The 25,331-nt window shown below is 34.1% G+C and overlaps 2 protein-coding genes across 3 annotated transcripts in view; one reads left to right on the top strand and one right to left on the bottom strand.

Annotated features, from left to right (window-relative positions):
* Miga (mitoguardin) overlaps positions 1 to 25,331 on the top strand; it is a 325,947-nt gene that overhangs the window by 177,855 nt on the left and 122,761 nt on the right. The gene's annotated exons all lie outside the window — the stretch shown is intronic.
* Positions 20,126 to 25,331, bottom strand: part of uzip (beta-pore-forming protein unzipped) — a 101,794-nt gene continuing 96,588 nt past the window's right edge. The window contains exons 2-3 of one of the 2 annotated variants that reach the window (XM_085956135.1): positions 22,883 to 23,096; positions 20,126 to 22,113 (exon numbers count right to left, since the gene is read on the bottom strand). In XM_085956135.1, the coding sequence (XP_085812261.1) occupies positions 20,852 to 22,113; positions 22,883 to 23,078 (1,458 nt within the window). In that variant the 5' untranslated portion in view covers positions 23,079 to 23,096 and the 3' untranslated portion in view covers positions 20,126 to 20,851. The remainder of the gene's footprint in view (positions 22,114 to 22,882; positions 23,097 to 25,331) is intronic. The other variant, XM_085956136.1, reaches the window with a different exon arrangement.

Genomic DNA, 25,331 nt, shown 5'->3' with positions numbered 1-25,331 from the left:
GGATCATTACATCTAATTGAACGAAAGTCTCCGAGTCACTATTGAGTGACTCCATTCCCATGGCTAACCGGAAATAGATGGCTGTATAGTATTGAGATCAAATTCATGTCTAAATAAAACACTTAACGGCCCACATGCTCGTCGTAGGTCAAAATTGAGTTTTTATTGTATTTTCAAACCATGATCCTGGACACTCCTTAAACGTTGTAGATAATCTATTTATACAATTTTAAAGCCTTATTATCCTTTATATTTATTTTAAACGTTAAAACACGCGCGTTAACATAATTTTACTCCCTACTTTAATTATAGTTTGTCAATTTATGGCTACGGCCGTATGTTGTAGCTTAACCACTGGGGAATGCCAAAAGAAATGGCGTATTTCAAAAAAACACTACCTTATTCTTAGGTCAATAATTATTATAAACCAATCATTATTCGTAGGATGTTTATCACACTTGAATGGTCAAAGACATAGCTTATAATGAGTATCTTTAGAATTATCTTCAAATGTGTTAATCTTGCCCATTTTTTCAATAATAAAATGCCTAATTCTTGTCAAATTTGAGATCACAGAGATTATCAATATAATTTTTTATCGTGAATATTTTACTAAAATTATCTCGTCATAAATTATACTAATGGTTTTATAAATGCGTTTAAAAATTAATACATGTAAAAAATCTTAACACCACTGCACATTCATGTACCGAAATATGGCTATATTCTAAAACATTAGAGCGAGAGGTTTAAAGGAATACTGTTTTATGTAACAAAAATACTTTATGCAGTCATCAAATGTTTAAAATAAATATAAAGGATAATAAGGCTTCAAAATTATATAAATAGATTATCTACAACGTTTAAGGAGTGTCTAGGATCATGGTTTGAAAATACAATAAAAACTCAATTTTGACCTACGACGAGCATGTCCCCCCTTAATAATACGTAATACTTATGTAATAAGCCCCACCGGAATACAAGGGAATTACAGACTTCGCAATCAATACACTGAATTTGAGTTAATTATGGTGACAACTGTTTCATGCTATAAACAAATACATAATATGCTGAGTGATCTTCCGCAAACAACAATAAATAAAATTACAGTTTTCAATACAAAATATTTGATCTTACTAAAGATGACAATAATAAATAGAACCTAAATGTATAAAATCGTAGCAAAAAAAAAAAATAATACCCCGGTCCACTGATTTATTTGCAGAAAACTTCACACTACTGCTATGACATTTATTTGCCGATTTTTAGAGCGTATAAAAAGGCAATCCATCATAATGAGTAGATCGCAGTCAAAACTCTACAGCATTATTATTTTACTGAAAAATCCTGTAAAATGTGTGTTAAAATTAACGCAAAAAATGCTGCCACTACGAGAGTAATAACAACGGAATGACAACTGATCGATGTTAATATTTATTGTGGAGTTTACTAACTTAACCATACTTCATGCACTTAATTTAAATAATTTAAAATGTCATTGTAACAGAACTATTTGTAACAGCGTACAAGGTTCCTTCTATTTATAAATCTGACAATAAAACTAATCTGATAAACAACTAATTAAAGACAGTAGTAATAAAATAATACACATTCAGAATTCATAATGATTATTAGGTTATTTCTCAGGTTATTCGTGTAGACAACATATTTTAATTTTACAATGATACATGTCGTGCGATTTCTCTCACGAACTATTTATTTATACTGTTCACACAATTTTCCAGTCGGATAAACTAAATTTAATCATAGTAGTTTAATGTTTTATTCAATTTCTCGAGACTTCTTATAATTACACGGGAGTCATATTATTATTAATTCTTGTGTTTTGTTATTTTAATAATTTTAATGATCTCTGTAATTTAAATTTCGCAAACTCGAAAGCGGACGATTTGAAAATTCTCCAGTCATTCTTTGTCTCTGACCTTGTGTCTTTCTTGTCTGCTCTGAGAAGAACACATTTAATCCTAATTAACCAATTAAAACTCATATCTGCAATATTTTTATGAAATTATAAGACACTGAATTAAAACAACAAAAGTCAGCAGTTAGAATGAAATATAAAGTAAATCAACCGGTATTTTAAAATGTTTTATGTGTTCTTACAAATTATTTTGCTTATTAATTTTTATACGGTAATCCCTAGTAACTGATTTATCAGTCACAACTTCTTTTTAGGTAACTATAACAAAACCGTGGTAAATAATTTGATTAATAATGTTATCTTATTCTATACCGTATTTACGTCATAAATGATAATTTCAGTTGAGCAACATGATGCTGTCATTGCTTGCGAGAAATGAGAAGATGGATTCTTGCGATTTTGTGATCTAATCTCATATTATTGTCTGAGTGAAGCCTGCGGGCCTATTCTAACATTTATCACTTAACATCCAAAAAGAGCTAATTGTGATAAATATATCGAATTTATCACTTTATGTATCCATGCGGTTAATTATGTAAATAAGTTAACCGTCGGAACTCTCAAAAAAGGCTATTTTTTAAAAGCTCCTCTCTTCACTTTGTTAACGTATAGAGCGGAACTGAGTACCTACATCAATTTTACATATTGGGAATTGAGATGCAAGATCCGACTGTTTTGAAATATAATTACGTCACGGCCGCTTTCTTAATAATTTATAATTCCCTGCAAGCTGTCAAATATCGAGTGGCTAGTAGCAGCTAGTAGTAACATATTTATGTACTATTTGCTTCACTGCAACTACATTTTGTGCTGCCATGGCATGACTATTGAAGTTAATGGCCCCACCAAACCACACCCGGTCTTAATCGGGCGTATCACGGAACCCTACGTTTGGATGTGAAGCATCATTTTTTTATTTTTATGTATATTTGTGGCGATGGCATGACTAATAAAATAATAGGTTATGTTGATGCCTGACGTGTCAATACAATTCTTGTGTTCGGGCGTATCCGCTTGGGTTAGGACGTAACCGCCAGCACGAACACACCCGATTTCGACCGACATGTTTACCAACCTAAATTTTCGCCGTATTACGAATTTACCAGTTATTGTAGATAGGGGTTGATAACCGTCTTGCGTATGGAATGCCTTCCGTGTTAATTTGGAAGCATGATAATAATAGAAACTGCTAAAGTGATGATAACTGTTACGAATATACCTGCTGATCTAATTTGGGAAAACAACATGTGAAGTTTTTAAAGATGAATCACTCCACGATGACTGATAAAAGTCGGTTGAAGCGACGAAGATGTACGTAGTCGGTGGGGTAAATGCGGAAGTTAGTATCACATGATAGATTTTGTGAACCCTGGCCTCTCCCGTAATTTTATTTCTGGAAAAATACCTTAAATTTAATATCGTATTTTTTCTAATAGGCGTGTTTTTGAGGTTTTTTAAAAATGTATATTTTCAATAAAAAGAATACGTATTACGTTTTTAAAAAATGTGTATCAGTGGCGAATTTTTATGAACAACAAGAGAGGCAGTTGCTTCATCAGAAATTATAGAAATCTTAAAAAAAATCAACCAAGCATAGAACAAACTTCCCACTTGTGCGTTTGGCAAATTCACATGTCTTTTGTGTTGGACCCAGAGTACGAACCTAATAGGTTAATCAAGTAGTTATCATCCATTTATCGTGTAAACAAAAATCTTTTAATAAAAATCTACACCCTGTGGAGGCCCATATGATCTTCTTTGGATCGGACATGTTCGAGAAAAAAATGGATGTATATGAAGGTGAATACCATTAAGTACGTATTTTTAATTTAATGTGTAGCAAATTTCACACTCGAGTTCGAAAATTTATTTGCCAGTGCTGCGCTGAGATAGAAAACGCCTTGATGCATAATCGCGTAAAAGGTAGGTAAGTAAATCAAAGGCATCAACAACTGGCCGCCATTTGCATTTTATTATTTAAAAACATGTATTCGGCACTGCGATCGCAACTTTAGGATATCATCGTGTCTGTAGTTACCAACATTCCATAGGTAGGTACTAAAAACATTCTTGCATTGATGTTAAGACAAGAGATACTAGGCGATTATTTAAAACCTACCTTCTTAAAACAAATAATTTTTAATTACATATTGACGTATTTAAATAATCACTTATATTCTATAAAAATACTTTAATTTGTCAGCTACATCTGTCGTATATATAGGAGTGTATATATACAGATTACATCACCATCTGTTAAAGGTTTAAAAAAATATGCAACAGCGCGTCATCTAACGTATTTTTATCGATGTATTCACCGGGAATTCTTTTCGGAATGTTTTTTTTTTTTGTATGGACTTTATGTCACGTGACCTCAGCATGTCTATCGTAATGTGTGCGAAACGGTAGGCTCTGATGAAGCCTAAAATCTTTGCGTATAATATTATTGTCTATGACTACAGTTTCGTCAAAAATAATTAATAATTAGATACTTAAGTAATTAAAAAAATTAAATCATATATAAATACATTCAAATACAGACCTACAAACGTATCTAAAGAATGGCCAAAAATGGAACTACGAACTACCTTAGGATGCCATTTTGAAAATGTCAGATTTTGTTCAGTTACGAGTCTTGATTGGGTAGTTTTCGACAGTGGCTTCCCCATTCCATTCTTCAGATAAGTTTGTAGGTCTGTAGATTGTTTTCAAAAATAAAAAAAATATTTTATCTAATGATTTTTTGTGTGTATGTTTAGGAAAATACGTAATTTAAACTCATCGCTCAATTTTATGTTTTTACGGCTTTTGAAATTTCATCGAATTTATGTGTATTAATTATTCATCAATACTCTCTTCTATATATCTTCTTATTTCCCGTAAATATACCTGACAAGTGTGTTCTTTTTCTCTGATCTCCACAGTCTACCTCTTTCGAAAAGTCACCCTTCGCCACTGTAGTGTTTTAATGTATAGAGCTATTGGCCATTTCAAATTCTTTGAATTATACAGTATTGGTTTATTTATTAATTAAGAGATTTTAATATTTATTATTAAATACACTCACTTACATAATATATACTACTCACTACATATCTCGACTGAAACATCTATGGAAATGACACGTCAGTAAAAATTGACAATTATTTACACTAAATTAAAGTATTTACTCAAAAGTCATCCCTTCTCCCAACATTTATAAATAACTTACATTAAAGCCTTTTATCTATTATTTAAATTCGACATGATCAACTACCTTTCACAAAAGGTTTTGGAACCACCCTTGGCATAGCTATGTTAACTTAAAATACTTGAAGGTTCACACTGGAAACGGTTCATGAATAAAATGGTTAATATTACGGGTCTCTCTCTCTGTTCATATGCTTTTGGATCCCAGCCAATGCCTCGAGTACTATATAATGCCCGACTATATAGTTTGTTCACTTTCTATCGGTCAGTTTGAACTTGAAGTTTATTCTAAAAGTGCCGTAATTTAAATATCATTAGCTCGGAATAGAAAACTTATTTACTTGGTTCATTGTTAAATTATTTAAAAAATCTGCTCGGCTAACAATGGGCAGTCCCTTCAAATAACAGCTATTTTTTTCTCTTCTGACTTGACCTTTTGAGACTTGAGAATGCACGTAGAATGTGGATAATGAGTCGACGAACGATAATTAATTTTCAATTACGCATATTATGTACTAATCACAATATAGTTTTCTGAATATTTCTTTTTGGTGTAGATTAAAAAAACATCACATTCAAAAATCAATTTCACTGAATTTCTGCGTCTAATTTAAAACAACATATCCATGGCTATTTCATTGTCAAGACATCTGAGTCACATAACTTATGACAATTATCAATTATTATTCTATAACTCATATGTGACGTTTCGATGAGTAGTTTCTTCATTTGTGTACCTATCTACATATTATTATTATAATTTATTTTGTCAAAACTTTGCAAGCAATAATTCTTATTAGATCGGCAGAGCTCAGAAAATCAAACGAACTGTGCATTTTTGTATAAAAGCAACTTTCGCATGATGAATAAATTCAAATTTAAGTCTTTTTTTTACCTACAGTGAACATTATTACAAATTATAAATTTAAGGCGCTCACAACATGGCATTTAAAAGCAAAGAAATAGTATTAAAACAGTGTAAAGAAGAAAGAAATATATGCAATACCTATCACAAAAATATGCATATCCTAGTAGACCTAGTATCATGGAGCCCTTAATTAAAAAAATGGCGAAGAAAAATTCAATTTGCTAGATTTGCCGTCTGATTTTATTGATTTAGACTCGTTTTATGGTACTGAATACTCTATAATTTGTAGTTAAATTTAAAATTTTTCAATTGAAAGCCAATGGAATACCAAGATGGCGGCCAAAATTTTATTTTTCCCATGTTTTATTATCGTCTGTCATCAATTTTCAGTTTACGTGTATTTAATGGTGCTGAATACTAACCAATTCAAAGTTATACTTGACATTTTTCAATTGGATGCTTAATAAATCCCATTCACTGTGGACCAGTTAATTACTATTTAATTACCACATTTAATCAACATGCTAATAGTATCTAATGGCCATATAATTGCAACGCACCAGTTTGGACGCACGGGATGAACATTTTTTTCCTAATTCGATAACCTTGTTAACAACAGTCTATCGTGAGTGTCATGTAGTAGTACAGTGTGCATTCTGCGATGTAAAAGTTATTAGCTTAATATTGATCAACGAAAAGTCTCAAATTCTATTTTGGCAATCGTTAAGCTTAAAGCTAGCGCCAAATTTTCTCTAATGCTTTTATAAGCACTGCTATGTTAGAATAGCGCGAGTTCTCATTTGAAAATGCTATTGAAATTCTAAATTTGAGTGTTTAATTCCAATCGGAGAGGGAAGTTATTTTATTTGACGTTTCTGTAGAAAATTTACGCTTGTACGTACATTGACTACGTAATCAGAACTCCGCTGATTCGTATCTAATATCACACGGCCCACTATAGTGAGGCCGTGACACGAAACTGTAAACTTCTATCGTAGTGATGGTTATTGTTCATTCTTCGAATGCAATATGGTATAGGTACTGTTCGTAGAAAATAATGATTGTTGCATATTGAAATTAATGGTAATAGTTTGAACGAAATATATTATTTATTGAAACATTTGAAAGAATGGCAGTATTCCCATTTACACCACTAGTATCCATGGTGGTGCAGTCCGTAGACAATAATCTATAACTACACTAATAATAAAAATGCTGTATCTGTCTGAGATTTCGAAATATATGTAAAGAACTAAAGCGTTTTGAGTGTTATGACTATTTCCATGATACATAATATATAAACATATAAAATTGATGGATTTTAAACAAAGTTATTTTTTGTTAATTCTACTTTAACTGAGTCATTTACGTTGATAGCTATTTCGGAGTATAAAATCATATTCGGAAGGTTTGACTATAGATAATATAATAAAAGTGGTCAGATAGCAGCGATGAACTAGTGAGGTGATTTTCGGATCGGTGGGCGCACGCCTACATTCAGCCGTTGTCCATCTTTCATTTACCCTTTCAGTGTGATTACTGATCTATAGTATCTAACGTATCTAAAGGCACTGACTGGATATTCATAAAAATAGAATAGCTGGATCAAGGGGCGCCAATAGTTGTTATCTGATTACGTATTAAAATTCGCCGTAGCACAGTTTACCAGAAATAGTTGGCCATATTTGGTTGAGATAAAAAAACGCGTTATTCCTCGAGCATTGCTGACAGTAATGTTATAATTTTATTAGTTTCATTAAGAACATTAATATTATATTATATTGATTGATTGTTATCTGATAATAACGTTGTTATTGTTATCAGATATTTGATAGGTTGGTTCGTTCAAAATTTTAAGTAAATATAATTATACGATATGATTGTATTTCTAATTTACTTACCCAGCTAGTTTCTTCTGTCTTTCCTTCTATTATATTCCGGTGGTTGTTAGTACGTGTTGTGTTTTATTTAGTTATGAATTTAATCTCAATACTATACGGCCATCTATTTGCGATTAGCCATGGGAATCGAGTCACTCAGTACTGACTCGGAGATTTTCGTTCAATTAGATTAAATGATCCGTTCATTCGTTCCGAACTTTAACATATTGCGCAATATCGTTTTAAAACGCGTGTCTATGTTTTAATCTTCATCATTCGTGACGTCTCACTATTCTCGAAGAAACAATCATGTCATGAATCATGACAACTTGCTTATGACGTTAAGTATGAATAGTATGATGCGTTCGTATAAAAGCTGGTTACTGGTTCACAGGTAGACTCTGACTATGGAAACGTAGCTTTTTAGCAATGACATATATGAATACAGCATGTGAATGCTGTATTCATTACAATTTAATTTAAAGAAAAGGATGGTTCTGGTCCATTTAGATACAAAAAAACAAATCATTCTGAAGGTCGATTTCGACAAAAACGGATATTCGACAAACCAATCCTTTAGCGACGATGAGTTAGTCAGCAGGCTCTGACATGATTGTAGCTATAATCAGTCGTACATGAACGTCGCACGTCTATTTCAGATACAACAGCTCACGATGAACTGTACGGCTAATTGCATACGTACAAATTTCCGGCTACGCTTCATAATCTAAAGGCATACCAACCTTGTCTAGTTCTATTTGCTTGTAACGTAAGTAAAAATCGCACGCAATGAGAGTTGAGTTATCGTATTATATTGTTTTATTGATTTCTGGCTTACACTCATGCGGATTTTAAGAAGTCGGCTGACTGCTCGGAAATGAAATATACAGCTACTTGCCGTACGTGTTCGTTACACGTGGAGTGCGAAATTTGTCTGGAATGTTAAGTCGTCGCCAGGGGTGTAGCTCTACATGCTTTTTAATGGCCTTGTATTAACTCCACTAGTGATAAAATCGTCAAACCACCAATGGCCGTTTCGTTTACTTTTCGAATAACCAGTGACTTAAAATCCAGTACTTACACATATTCTAATACGATAACAATAATTCATCTTTCCTAATTGCAAAAGAAAATTGTGTGTTAATAAACCTTCACTGATTAATTTCTTGTGGCTAGTTTTCTGTAGAAATCTAGTAGAAATGTAAAATTATAGGTACTAAACATAATAAGTATAATATTGTGTCGTTGTTTTTAAATGTAAATTCTAATTTAAGCTTAACAACAATGTCATCATTACTTACCTATATACCTTTATACAGTGACGTCCCTGGGAAAAGTGCAGCCTTTATCATAATTTAAATGCCTCTCTCTTCCATTGGGCTAATATTCAATAGTTAGGTACTTGCCGATTGTATTCTATAATTATTTATCGGCAAGTGAGCAATAAAAGTTTTTATTACAATTTCTAACATGTTAATCTACTGACGTAAATGTCTCATTCGTTTCTTTATTTGCCTCCCCTACGAGAAGCTTTCGCTGCCTACTCATATGGGACGTAGGTATCTACATTATATATATATATATATATTGAGATTGTAATAGACCCCGGTTGGTGTAATCAATAGCCAGAGATTTCTTTTGGGTAAACATTTAATTTTAAGTTTTAGTTACATGAGATTTTTTTGCAATACCTACTAGTTTTAATTTATTTTTGATTCTAGTGTTTTAACATAATATATCCATTATTTATAAATTACGAACCTAGGTTCCTGCAGTGTCTATTTAAAACGAATTCTTTGCGTGTACATAGCGCACGCAGTAGATAAGTAGATTGAATACCCGCCTACGACCCCACGGGTTTCGAGATCGAATCGCATTTGAGAAAAATCACGTATTGTTTATTTTAATGTATGTTTGATCCGGAAAATTATCCGATGAGTTGAGCAAATGACTAAACTTCTCTATCATGCGTGAATGGTCCATCCTATGTACATGGCATTGCATTATAATATATATAACGTTATAAGTTATATTATTTCGAGTAGTATCTTCGCTCCAACGCTGTGCCATTTCTACGGCAGTCGACGACTAATGAACTCGCCTGAACGGCTTGTTTAGTATTTAGTGAGAGGTGGTGGGGGTCGCTACTCGGCCGAAATAATAGAATAAAATGGATAGACTGGACTGACGATTTTACTCGACTAAATTTGTCTGTTCAGACACGTTTATTTACGAAATCACTCGCTACTCGATTAAATCACTGGAACAGTCCGAACAAGCCTTTAGTGATAATTTAGTGTATTATAATGTATTAATTTGGTATACTTACACTTAAACTTTTCATTCTTTGCCAGTTGTGCATTTTCCATTGCTGAGTGTGCCTTAAAATGATGAAAGGGTCGCAAAATATTACTTAAATGAAAGAATTGATTAGAATACGATCTTACTGATATAATAGTAGTTTTCCAAGGTGAAAAAATAAGTCCTTGAAGTCAAATTTCGCTCGCGCTTCTAATGTAAGAAGGTACATATACCTAACTTCATTACACAACTGTAATTTTTAACGTTATTTTTACCTCTGTCGTTTTTATGACCAATGCTTTTTTCATGAAGGCTGTAAATATTCTCTCGGCTACCTTTGCAGCTTTTAATGTGGCATATTAAAACTTTTAAAAAGCTCCCAGCGCCGGCCTTGGTGCGGCGAGGCGCCGCCTGGGCTAGCCTGCGCCCTCCCTGCACCCTCTCCCATCCGCCCACAACCCTTTTTTCCTCTTACGCCCTCCCAGCCGCCCGGGTCTTACGTATGTTCTGTTATTACACCCCATGGCCATTGTTTGACAAAAAAATGGACACACAGGTTAGCCTTTTCGTGCCATGGTTTTAAACGTTGTGGGCAAAAATATGAGTTTTTGGTAAGTAGGTAGGTATGTATCTTTGTTGATTTATTTAGAACAATTACAAGCTCCCCTATTCGTGACATGCAAATCATGTAGTCTGCGTGTAATTTTGATAATATTTACGTCGTAGTATATTATTTTTTGCGCGAAATTGTCATTAATAATAATTAGCTGACATACACACGTTGCCGAAATTAAAAAATGTAATTTATAGATTAAAATATGGAAGGACTAATGAATTTGAAAATACGATAATATTATATACCCATGTAGTTGAGCTGTCAAAAACGGTTTCCACATATTATAAAATCAACGTATGTACAACTTTACTTATTAATGGGAAATGCCAACTGGACGACACATACCTAGCGGGGTCACCGGTATGTTTTTCGTTAATCTAATGAATTCTAATCTTGATGGAAATGATCACCGGAAATCCGGCTGATGCGTAACGAACATTTGTCATAGCCGATTCGAAAATCGAAAAACTGCTATGCCACAGTCAATCTTGAACTAACTTAACAGCCTTTCGGTAAACAACCAAGCACACTACCAAATGCACAATAATTGAAGTCGTAGAAATGTAAACAATTTTAATAACACTTAGTACGCACAGTTGCTTGACGATTTAGTATGACTAGTCGGCCGGCCAACCGCGTAAATCGCTCGATTATGTCATGTACGCTATTATGAATGCTAGCAATAAGTAATGGCAAAAGGAACTTGAAATTTGATGCATTGATAGTATTAAATTTGTACGTATATTGAGAAACGTAATGGAATATGATTATGAAAATTGAGAGATAATTTACTTACCACACACATTTTTTTTTTTTAAATTACTTTATGTTAACCTGTATATTCCGTGACTGTCAGTTCAACAGTATCAATGTCCAGTATAATTTTAACTTTTATTTATTTATTTTTAATATTTGCGCTATAAAATAACTATAAGTTAATTTTCCGATTAGGCTCATTCAGTTTGTACATCAGATAGTGATAGGCCCGATATAAGAATGTTTACTGCATAGGTAATTAGGTGATTAAGACATGAATGGTTAAGTTTTAGACATTTCCGAAAATAAATTAATATAAATGATTGAACATTATACTTAATTCGATTAAAATAGAGTAGGTATACCAATATACCTACTATATTTACATAATTTCATAATGAGCAAAATCGCCCGCTTAGAACGACATTAATTTTAATATTATTATAAATTATAATACAAGTATTGAATGTATAAGCACATAAAATAAAACATCTTTCCAACCTCAACTCCATTTTGACAGAAATGTGAGTTAGGACTATTCATTTTATAGGGGAAGTAGATAAAGGATTACATTACTTACAAAGTTATTAGGAGAATTATTAAACTAAAATGACAAATTTACTTCCGTTGGCTGGAACATCAACTTTCCCCACCGCACCTCCGTGGATTCGTGAAACTTTTTGCCGCCCCCTTTTCCGAATAAATTGCTCATTCACCCCCGGCACGTTCGATTTATTTCGCAACCCCGATCGAACGCAGACTGCCGACATAACCTCAAACTATACACCCTGCTGACGTCATCACAGCGAAAGTCTTATCGCTTGGCTCCGTCTGCAAAGATTTTATTTTGCTTCGCGTCTTATAATAGTATATGTAATATAATTTCACCATTCCGCGGCCCGCGAGTGAGTGCGCCATTCAGTGTTGCTAAATGATTTTTTTAAAATTCAGAATATAAAATATGTATAAAAATCGACGATTTTACTTTATGACAATAACTTTAGTAGCCTTCAGCACTAAACTCACCACTTTGTTATAATCTCACAAGTTCCTTTAACATGCAAGTGTGAATCTGTAATCCAACGGTAAATATTATTAAATCTGAAATTTCAGTAAATATGGCAACATTGGGGCGGCTTTAGTTTATATTGAGTTTATGCAAGAAATTTCATTGTTACATTTTCATTTATTTTCTACTTTGATTTAAGTGAGCAGAAAAAATACTGGAAAGCAACGTCCCCTCTTTTACTTATATTTTATATGCGGATCATAAACTCATCTGAACAGTAAATTCTATACAAAATATTCACTTTTTAGATAAGTAAATGAACTCGTCAAATTATTAACTCGCGAAAGTCAGTAGGTACGTAATGCCGGGTCCACACTGGCAACATGTCGCGCGACGACCTCGTTAAATTTTACGATAAGTATGATAATTATCGTAAAATTTCTTAAGCAATTATGATAATTATCGTAAAATTTAACGAGGTTGTCGCGTGACATTTTGCCAGTGTGGACCCAGCATAAGACGTTTCTAACTCTGTCCTTCCAGCTGATGAGGAGCATACATTGTTATACCTATACTCACCCTCGTAGTCCGGTGCATCAGGCGCTGGCCTTCTATCATCCGGGGTCTCCGGGTTCGACCCGGTGAGGTCACAACATAATATTTAAGTAGTGATTTTATCCGTCCTCGAGTAGTCTATTAGTGAAGGTTTCAGTTTAACAAAAAAGCTATTTTTTAAGAACATTGTTTGAAGACCCCATGTTCTGAGTATCAGACCGCCCCCAAAGTTTAATATAATGTATTGTCACTACATTAGCATCTCTGTAACGAATTGTCTGGGCTTATGGAAAATGGACGAAAAGGCTTTTTGAGTGGGACAGAAATAGAAAACAGCATGCATCTAATCCAAAACCATGCGAAATATTAAAAATGTTTCATTCTTGGTAATATTATATGAACATTTAATAATTAGTGGAATAGAATGTTTGAGTGTATCTGAAGTTGTGTTGAAATATGCATGCAATTTTTTATATATATATTATACAAGACAATTTGTGCGTAATTTGCTACAAATTGATCCACAATGTAAAATGATTTGCAGCTTAATTAATACGACAGTCCATGAGTCCTTCTTTACTTGCATTTATTTAGGCTCCATCTAGCTAGACTCTAGTGTCTAGTACTAGTAGATATGGCATTTTCAATATGTTTGATGTTGTCCTTCTAAAAGACAATATATAAAACACAATAATAAATACAAGGCATGCGCTAACCTTTTCTCGTAGGGATGCTGTTGGAAATATATATATACACCTTACTTTTTATCAAAACTACTCATCTACAGCATCTGTGGACCGCACGTCACTGGTGGATGAAGTGATATTTATATTGTGTTTTGATTTAATTAAATATAATAAACAATGACTCATTTTAAAAATAGTACATTCTCGTAATTATTCATGTTTGTATTTATATTTTTTTTCTCAGAAAAAACTACAATATCAATCATGCGTCACAAACCATAGATAGTTAGTTATCTTAATTCTTATTACGTGGCAAGGTTAATGTTATTACTCAACTCTTTTTGGGGAAAAAAATCTGGTTACTTACATAGAAGAATGTTTCATAATATAGCGTTTTTATTTCGACGAATCGTTTTAATTGACGCATTGCTTGAGGATGTTCGCCGTTGCGTGTCTTTTCGGGTGATATAACGCTATTACTAGATAATACAACACAATTGACTGGAATTGTTTCGAGACGCGCCATTATTCATTACGCATTACCACAGGCAGGGCAGGATGTACCATAGGGCTAAAGGGGCTATAGTCTAAGGGCCCCAAAATTGATCGGATTTTCAATAAAAAATGCTATTGTTGAAATAAATATTGCAAAAGATTAGTCATTGGGAGAAATATTTACAACGCAAATCTGTGTATCAGACAGAAGTCACCGTTGCATTCAGGTGATGTTATGACAGATAAAAGTCATAAATTTTCTACATATCGACTAAAACTTTTGGGGCTGGGGGGGGGGGGGGGGGGGGAAAGTAAGAAGACTGTTTTTTTTGTCTGTTTAGACTGTTTCAAACGTATTTATTGAACTGTATTTATTATGTTGTATTTTGTTTCCGGGGTCCCCCAATTTGTATTAGTCCAGGGCACCTTCACGCTTAAATTCAGCCCTGACTACAGACAGGACTCTCTCGTACGAAATGTGCAGTGCACAACGGCGACCGAACAGGGCTGCCTAATGCCGGATCCACACTGGCAACATGTCGCGCGACAACCTCGTTAAATTGTACGATAAGTATGATAATTATCGTAAAATTTCTTAAGCAATTGTGATAATTATCGTAAAAGTTATCGAGGTTGTCGCGCGACATGTTGCCAGTGTGGACCCGGCGTAAAATTCACGAGTTTTCCATTCTTTTAATTTAGTAGTAAGTATTCATTTTTTTGTAAATCAATTGTTCGTTTTTCGGACTAGCAGTCACAGAATTAAAAAATAATATTTATATAGTTAACGAATAATGACGTCTGATCGCGGTTCATTCTGTCACGTAAAACCATTAACTAAAGCTACTTACTAAAACCATTTTAAGAACAAAAACACGATGCACAAACACCTGCAGGTGCACGGGTTTTGAAGTTTTTATTGGAATTTTTAGCATAGACATTTGGCCGCCAAAAATTCTCGGACCACCAGAAAATGTCTACGGCCCACCGTTGAGAAACGCTGCAGTCTATAAAACAAGAGTATTTTATAGAAACTACAATATTTGACTTTATTAAATATTGATTATGTGTACGCTATCTTACCATTATAATATTATCGTCGTCTTCAACTTGTTGGTACCCAGAGCTAGACTTTCCTCCTTCTTCCTGGACACCTGCAGCGCCCTTCACATCGACTGCATCACAGCTTCTTCTTTTCCCATTATAATCCGCTTCATTTCGACTTGTGTGTACAATTTAATTTGTTTATATTACTTAAATAATAAGCATTGTTTACTACTTAGTTAACTTACATGATTAAAATTCACTACTGGTTTGACAATGTTAAAAGTTTTCTTTTTTGTGTACTCTCACTCCATAACCATCTTACACCTGATACTGAAGAATCTATTTGAGAGTCAGTAAGTATGAGTCGAGTCCTCGTAATTTAACACTATATAATATATTATATTATAAAAATGTCAGTCGCTCTCTCAAAATGGATCCATTTTTATATTATGTAAATCATGTAGTTATCGATATATCAAATATTTAATTAATATTAATATTTTAATTTAATAATTTTATATTTGAGTTGCCTAGTCATAACTCACATATTCAAAAAATCGAGATTTGATATTATAATCTCAAAAAAGAGCATTGTTTTTTTGTAATTAGAAAAAAAGTATTGATCTCCCTTGAATAGTAATTAGAGAGTGGTCGATTTACATTTTTTTTAAATATATAATATATGTATTTGATGACAGAACTCAAATTATTCATTGAAAATGTGAGTTATGACACCAACAGTCAACGATTTTCACATGGTTTCCAGTGGCTTTTGAAAGTCCATTTCTTTATATAGATTAATGCATTTAGAATCACTTGGTATATTTAACTCAAAAAATGACAAAATTGCAAAATGTGAGTTTATGCCTCTAGGCGACTCACTTACACTTTTTTTTAAAAAAAAAATCATTTCTTATAATATGTAAGTATATTGTTTCATTTTATTTCTTCTAGTATTTTCTCAGACGATGTTTTCCAAACCGTGGTAGGTACGCGTATACTTCTGATTTTAACTGATATTGAGCAAATTAATGCATTCCGCATAGTGCCATCGAAATCGGCAAAATGATAAAAACAATCATTTTTGATGTTCTTATTAAAACGGCTTAATTGTGGCTAATTTAGCGTTGGCATTTCTGCATTTGGTCACATTTTTCTAAAGGAGTAAATAGTATAAAGTATATCTAGGAAACACTGATCGAATAAATACTTTGGTAAAAATGAAACTGTACCTACTTCTTGTTCTGACTCAAGGAAATGAATCCTGCTGCTTTGATTGATTACATTTTTTTATATAAATAATATTTTGATATAGTTAGTTATTTATATAATAATATGAGAGAATTATGTTGCTTTAGAGTTTAAGAGCGTAATGTAGAACAGATATACGTCAAACTTGAGATGTCGAACCAGGGGCCTTATGTTAGAACTTGCGAGTTGTAGTCGCCCGGTCGACATGACGTCATATGACATCATTGTGACGTACTACCAGAGTGATAATAGCATTCGAGAAAATAACGCTACTAAAATAGTGGCGTTATCCATTGTCCCCATACACAAATAGGTGTTTCAGCATAATAATATCTATGGTGAGCCGTGTGCGTTGGACGGCTTGGCTCGAGCGTGTATTGGCTGACGTCACAATTACGTCATGTCGTCGGGTGACTTCATATCACTAGTTAGAACATATAAAAAACATATTGTGTCATGCTGTTACAAATATTTTTTTATTTTTCTACTTACGCTTCCCATTATGGTTCTGCATTACGCTGATTAGGTGTACTAAGCATAGGGTAGGTACCTAGTTCGGAGATTTTTTTAGACTAAAGCCTTACTTTCATTGGTACTACCAACTTGGTAGAGTTAATAGAAGAGTACTGTGGCAAGTAATAAATATCCTTCTACCTCTACCATTGAGAAAGTAGAGTAGGTACAAGATCTTGATCAAGTAAAGTAAAATTGTACGGTGGGATCATGGCCCCTTATCCTGAAGCGGGTCCCCAGACCAGGATCTTTGGCGGGGCCCCCCTACCTATCGCTAAGGATAAAGGCAGTGTGACGCTCTACAGTAGCGTTTCCCAAAATGATGTACGCGGTAAAATTTATGTGTAGTAGTATATTTAGTGTTTTTTTTTTTTATATATTTCAATACATACATCTATTTGAATTATGGAGTTGTCGAGTATTGATACACAATTAAAAATTATTGTACAACCATATAATATTAAATAATAATATTTTTGAAGTAAAGTAGCCTAGTGAAGCAAATTTGCGTTGTATGTTTATCTCACTTATTTGATTGACCTGCCCCGCCGGGCCCCTTCTGAGCCCGGACCCCCAGGCTAGGGCCCTGTTAGCCCCCCCCCCTTGTGGGGTCATGGGTGGGATAGTAATTCTACTACTCGCCTTGGCCCGCCACCAATTTCCACAATCTTATTCATGATGACTCTGTTTGAATTTGTGTTTGCTTTGATGTCGCGCATTTCGCGCAAATAGAAATTTGGCTGTTCGAAAATTCAAATACTTATTTCATAATACAATTTTGAATTTGCGTGTGAATGGTTACTCTACCAAATCCGGTCGAGTAGAGTAGTTTGGATAGTAATTATGCTAGTATACTGTACTGCTAACTCGACCAAAACAAGGCTTAACCCTCCATGTGCGAAACGTATAAATTCCGTGCGTTCCGATGATGTCACCTTGGGTTACCGTATGAGATCGACAATATTCCAGTAAGTAAAAGAGAAAAACATATTTTGGCAACATAAATAATTCTAATAACGTTTCATCGTCATTATTTCCTACTTGTTTAATTATTAAATGAAAAAGGTACTTATAAAAACTTAATTAAAATAGTATGTTATAATACTATCTTGATCTCAACTCCATACTTTTATATTTCTTTCTCACAATGGAGTATGTCTCTCTTGGTCGCACATACTTTTAGATTCATGTCTTTTGTTCATAATGGGATGCGACGCTCTGTTTACAATGTGAATTTATAATAAATTTACGACAGGTAATTAAAATCTGACGAATATATATATAAATTATATGTATTTATTGGATAATACCATTGAGTTTAAAAATAATATCATTGTAATTAGATTTTTAATATCGATAATTCTAACAATAGCCCAAATATGAAAATGACAGATCTGAAATATTTGCAGTAAAATGGGCTGAGTAGCCACAGTGATATTCATTACAGTAACGGGAGTGATAGGGATCGACGAAATTTCAAATAAAGAAGACAATGTCAGATTTTAAACTCATTTTATTTGTTCACTTTTAAATGAAAACGTAATAATAATACATCAAACATCACAATTAAGCTTTGCAAATTTGAGTTTTGTTTATATTAAAACAATAACAAGAGTCCTCCATCGAGAACTCACAATAATTCATAAACAAGGCATAGGAACGACAAAATCATCTGTGAACTAAACAATGAATAATCTACAGTGGTCACGTTCCGGTTTAAGCTTTCAATGATTGTAGCTCCTTCGCTTTTACATGAAGCTAATCTAATTGCACACTATTTAGAATAATTTTTAGAATATTTTATGTCTTTTAGCCGAAGCGCGAATTTCAAAGCTTGCATTGGAACATGGCCGTAGAATAAATCAATCCAAATTAATATTGTGTTTACTCTTGTTGTAGTACAAAAATAAAATCTAATCATTTAGTGATGGGTTTTGTACATTATATGTGCAACTTAAGACTTGACATATCTACATTTAAAAATCAAAATGCCATTAATTATTTCATATTTCAGTTATTTTATTAGGTACCTGAGAGTATAATAATTCATAATACAGATCTCGAGTGGCATTTTCAATTGACTGCAATTCTACACAATATCGAATGATGTATTTATGCCAATAAGGCCTACCCCCACTTTACGGTCAAATTGCGCAGTAACAAAATTCAATAAAGAAATTTATCTGCGCAAGCGGTTGCCGGAGTGGGGACACGCCTTTTTGATATGGATACGTTATAATATTATCTACTATATAAAATTAAATATCTGTCTGTGCAATATGACATCAAAATTTATCGGAAGCTAATTAATTATTAAGTATTGATTCTCTGAATAATTAATTTAAGACATTCACTGAATAATTAATTTAAAACATGATATTTTTATTTTAACTCAGTAATTTTACATGGTAGAAGATCATTTTAGTAACTATACCAGAATCATAATGTATAATCATCACAAGCCCGTTGTAAGGCGGGTACTATTAGTTATTAAAATAATAAAATACATGTCAGGGTTTTCTATTCGGTCTGTAAGTAACATAAAAATAATTTTAAAAACCACCTCAACACTTTCTCAGTAGGATAGATACCGTTATAAATCAATAAATTGCTGATGAAACAGCAGACAGCTAAAATTTGTCCATACGTCAATCAATTTGGGCTTACTTTTACAGTATTGTAGTTGATTTCCAACACCTCGCTGTGCTATTTATATTAGTAAGTAGTATATCATCTTTAAAGAGCAATTTTAGCAACAACACACGAGGCAAGTACATAGCATAATCGTATATTGTTTAAAGTTATAATAATTGAAATGAACACTAGTACAATATTATCATGATAAGAAATTTTAAGAACAAAATTTCGAAAAGAAGCTATCGCCCGAAGAGTTTTAAGGTGTGACCCAAGAATACCTTTACACAACTGTATATCATACATTTTGTACCTTTCGAATACTGCATACTTAACTATTTATATTTAATATATATTATATATATTATTATAAATTACTTTTTAGGACCTACGATTGCAAGAATAGATAATGAATGCAGTTTCAAAATATTTTCCACAAAAATACTCCAGCTTGGTGGATAGCATTCGCCAGGACGGTCCAACCGCGCCTGTCTTCACATTTTCAACCCTCACCTAACGAGTTGCTAAATAATTCTCCATCACTGAGGCGTATTTCTCCGCTCATAGCATCATATTTACATTGGCTATATACACACATGTTAATCATTATTTTACAGACACTGGAATGGAATTTCAAACTGTTATAATACGCAACGCGGAATGTTAACATTATATATAACTGAATATATTACCAAACAATCTTATTGGCCGGCTTACAGAAAGACAAAGCAAATTAGAGTATTGGATTATCAACATTTATATATACACATTGGTACTATAAATAAGGCGGAGAATAAACCATTAACGGGGGGACGTCGCGGCAATATATACCGGCAAAATAACGAGTAATGATTGGTTATCTACACTTTCTGCTATGCTAACTTTTGAGACCTATCATCAAAGCCAATTCTTCCGCCGTTTGCAATAATGTTATTACTGGACCGATCAGTAAAACACCGGCAAACCTGTTCAAATATTTTTTCACTCATTCGACACAGAGCTACTTTAACTCTCTCACAATATACGTTCGCGCCAAAATTCTCTCCAATCGACCAGACAAACACTTTCAAACACACTAATCTTAAATTGCTGATGGACTGTCAATCAGTTTACAATAACCGTTGCCTCACTCCTGTACAAAGAGCCAGTACTAACATAGCCATGGATGGAACAAGAGCTACTGATGCAGATGTTCCCAGAATGCCCGCCTTTTGTATTTGATCTTTTTTCATGAGAGATAAAGCGTCTCCATCATCTGACATCATACTTTGGTTTTCTCCCTTGTTCTTGACCGACGTTATTGGTTCTTCCTTCTTCTTCGGCGACTGGGAATCTTGGTTGCTCTTTTCTGCGGAGAGTGGCGCTTCGGTGGTCGTGGTGGTGGAAGTTGTGGTTGTCGTGGTCGTCGTAGTGGTCGTCGTTGTTGGCACAAGGCTGTTGTTTCTCAAGAAATAAATTTCACCATATTCCGGAGTGACCTCCATAATTCCGCTCTCCACTTTGGACAGTCCTTGAATAGTTCTCGCCTTCTTCTTACCCTCTGGGTAGAATGAAGTTAGTGTGGCGGTGTAGGGGACATCCATTTTAGTGTAATTAGCGCGAAGAGTGACATTGCAAGCAGTACCAGGCTCGAGGAGTCGTTCAATTCTAAATACATCTTCCACCTCTTCTTTCTTCTCCATTCCCCAATTAGCATTATCCAATATAGACCCATCGGCAGCTTTAACAGTAGTATTTAAGTTAGCAATTAGTCCATGGCCGTGGCCCCAATAGATTCGGTGTGTATAGTTGAAAGCCAATGCAGAATCTACATTCATGGAAACTGTTCCTGCCCCATTTCTGAGAATAACGTCTGCAAGAACTCTCGGCTCACGGTGAGCATTCTTTCTAAAAAGGATGAAATTTACATTGGTCAATTCATATCGGATCGGTTCAGTCTCGACGAGGACTTCTCCTTCTTCACCTTCGATCTCCACATTACTTTCGTTGACGACGGCCACTTTGCCGAGGCCATTCTTCGGATCAAGTTTACCCAAATAATACGTGTATCGGGCAGAACCCTTCTCGTTGGAATTATCGACATTTTCAACGGCTTTCTTTCTGGCAACAAATGTAATGAAGGTGTCTCGGCCACCGCTGACAGCACCTGGAGGAATCTCCAAGAACTTGGTCCACGGAACCCAGCTGAGCATGGCGCCTCCTTCAAGGTTTTGGAGGATTTCGTACCGATTGTAAGGGTGTGCTGCGCCATGTAGAGATACCATGCAGTCTCGGTAAGGGTGTCTTAGTTGGCCAGACATCCATACTCCGTTGTGACTTGCGCGGCAGATGTATAAAGGATTCCCGTCTTCTAGATTGGCCGAATTTCCTTCTGGAAGAAAAGAATTAGTTGTAACCGGTCGTTTTTATTATTTGAAAGGATTTGTTTTATTATCTATCTGTATTATAGAATAGGATACGTGTTTCGTCTGTTTCGACACTTGTTTTATGGAAATAAAGTCAACATCATAGACGTAGGTGAATATTGAAGATACTAAAAATTAAAACATTTAAAACATGAATAACGGTCAGTCAAAATGAATGTGTAAGAGGGGAATACCGTTATTATTAAGGCTATACTTCAGCTGAGGCACGGTCTAAAAATATCGTGACTACGCGACACGCAGATTGTGCAAACGACGCGTGCGGAACAAAACATAATTTGTCATAAAAATTCAACATGCGTCCATTTAATGTTAAGTTTTTTGTTATATTAGTAATAATAATAATATATTCATTGACATGTTTTCTTTTTCGAGTACATGCGTGACGATTTTTAGTCATCTTTACACGATTTAAGAGTATATTCCTCCGACGCCGTCACAAAACAACTTGACGTGCTCACATCTCGCTACCTCTCTCCAATTGGCAACGAGTGCGAAATTTCGTTCCACCTATTGTTGAAAATTATTTGCCGTTTCACTGATGTATGGCTCTTAAACTGATGTATAACATTATACGCCCATCACATATGCATTTAAAAAAAATGTATGTTTCCTGAATTCTGAAAATTACTCTACATAAATCCAAATTCTGGAGCAACTAATTATATATTCTCTAACTGAAGTGGATATGTTTGTTTAATAAATCTCAATTCTCACCTCCAGCAACTCGTTCGATTCCTCCAACGACAGTGTTGTGGAGTTGATTAGGATTCCCAGTTCCTGCGACCCACTGGAGTGTGCTGGACGTGATGATCTGACCAAAACGTGACTGGATGCCGACTCCATCTTCGCTAAATACTGCCTGGGAAGCGAGAAGGACTAACGCAAGTCCCGATAGGAAATGTCTTGCCATCTTCTTCGTGGAAAAATCCTGGAACAAAAAGAAAATCGAGATGTTAAACATACGTTTGTTATGCAAGCAGAATGAGACAATTAATTATTAGTCCAAGAAACTGTAAGATCAGACGAAATAAGACGAATCATTTTTACTATGTCGTCTTTACTTTAAGGCTTATTTGTCATCGAATACAAATTCGGCAGCACAATATGCGGAAATTCTAAATCTGATAAGGTTTTCGGTTCAGTTAAGTAAATTGTAGAATTTAGTTGAATGCATTAAGGTGACGCATCAGTGAAACGCCAAATAATTTCCAACTGTAGGCGCGACGAAATTTTGGACTCGCTGCCATTCACTGAGAGAATCTCGAGTCGGAAGCACGTCACTTTGCTGCGTGATGGCGACGGGTCAATTAATTCTAAAATCGTGTAAAGATGACTAAAAACAATACCCATTTACTTTAAAAAGAAAACATGTCAATGAATATATTATTATTGTTACTAATAGAACAATAAACAGAACATAAAATGAACGTATGTTGGATTTATATGACAAATAATATTTCGTTTGACAGGTGTCATTTGCACCCGCGACCCGCAGTCCGCGCATCGCCTGGCAACGATCTTTTTAGACCGTGCCTCAACTAATGCATGGCCTTAAATTGGTATAAGTTTAAGATTGCACATTATATAGTATTCTGGTTACATGCATGTCGCAATCTGTATACCAGGTTAACATAATAAAAAAACAACACTTAGGTGAGATTAGGAACACAGAAGAAAACTTAACGGCGGCTCAAAGTGGACAAGATTGACGAACACATTCGTAAAGATAATATAATTAGATAAATACTACACAATAGAAGAATAAAATTCATGACAAAGCATAATAATACGAGTAAGTAACAATATACTCCATATGCTATTTTTTTAGATATGCAGTTCATTAACAATCAAGAGGGCTAGGTGGGCACAAAGTTATGATTGAAGGTACTTCGACAGAGCGGGTTATGTGAGTCAGAAATCTGAGGGTAGATCTGGAGGTTTCATTATCAAATTTTATTTCACGTCAAGATATAATAAAGTATAATTAATAATAACAGTGGAATTAATAATGACAAGACAAGTAATACAAATAACAAATAAAGCTGTATGCATCACAGAATGTCCACAAGACATTGTTTGAAAAAAGAACAAAACACGAATTTACGAAACTGCCTAAAACCAATAATTACGACGTATTATAGCAGGGATGGCGAACCTATGGCACGCGAGATGATTTTGCATGCCACGCGAATGTGTCACTTTGAAATATAAAGAAATTACGAATTTATATATTAAGTATACCTATTTAAAAAAAATATATAAAAAAGTTTTACAAATAAATATATGCTTAGGTACTTAAGTACTTACTTATATATAATAATAGCAAATAATGACGACATAGCCAATGCGTATTTTAGTCAGTTTTTCATATTATGTTTACTTATCGATGCGCAAACGGAAACGACGAAATTCATGCATAAAATAAATGACAAATGACTATAACTTTGTCGTTCAAATTTTAAAAGCTTTGACAGAAATAAAATAAAGATAGCATGAAGGCGGTGTCTTTCATTACGAACAACTAGAATCCACGATTTTCATTTTAAACCTAAAAATACTTTATTGTTTAAAATAAAATAGGTCCCGTTAAAGATTTGGCTAATTTCCGTGGAGCCCCAGGTCTCCCCGAATCCGGTGGGAATCACAAATTGATGCGTTTGGGTTTGACTTTGCAAAGTTTAGGATACAACGTATTGCTCGGAATACGTTCTCCCGGCAGATCGTCAAAACAACAGAAAGATAAACGGGACTCATAGTGAAATAGTCCATAATAAGTATAATACGTTTATTAATAAGTTAATATATAAGACATTCCAAAGATGGTTCAAACGAGATTGTTAGACCGGTTATGATAGTACACACTAAATGAAAAAAAAACTTAGCACACGTTATGCGGTCGTGGGTGCATAGACGTGTCGCATTTTTTAAACTCTTTTATATCAACAAGTTAGCAAGGTGATGTGCGATCGATGACAGTCGGTATGTAGAATTATTGCTCTCCCGGCCGCAAACCGCTTGTCCAAATATTTGACAGTGCAGAATTCAGCTGCGCCCGGCGAGGATAATATTTTCGAGACGGAATTCCAAATTTGAATGCCCGCGGCGCCATTTTAGCGATACAATATTATGTAGTATTACAAAATTTATGCATAACCGTTAATAA

The sequence above is a fragment of the Rhyacophila brunnea genome, unplaced genomic scaffold, assembly GCF_057557595.1.
Source record: "Rhyacophila brunnea isolate RB1 unplaced genomic scaffold, BYU_Rbru_1.0 scaffold_5, whole genome shotgun sequence".
NCBI lineage: Eukaryota > Metazoa > Arthropoda > Insecta > Trichoptera > Rhyacophilidae > Rhyacophila > Rhyacophila brunnea.
This window is presented reverse-complemented; position numbering and strand designations above follow the sequence as displayed.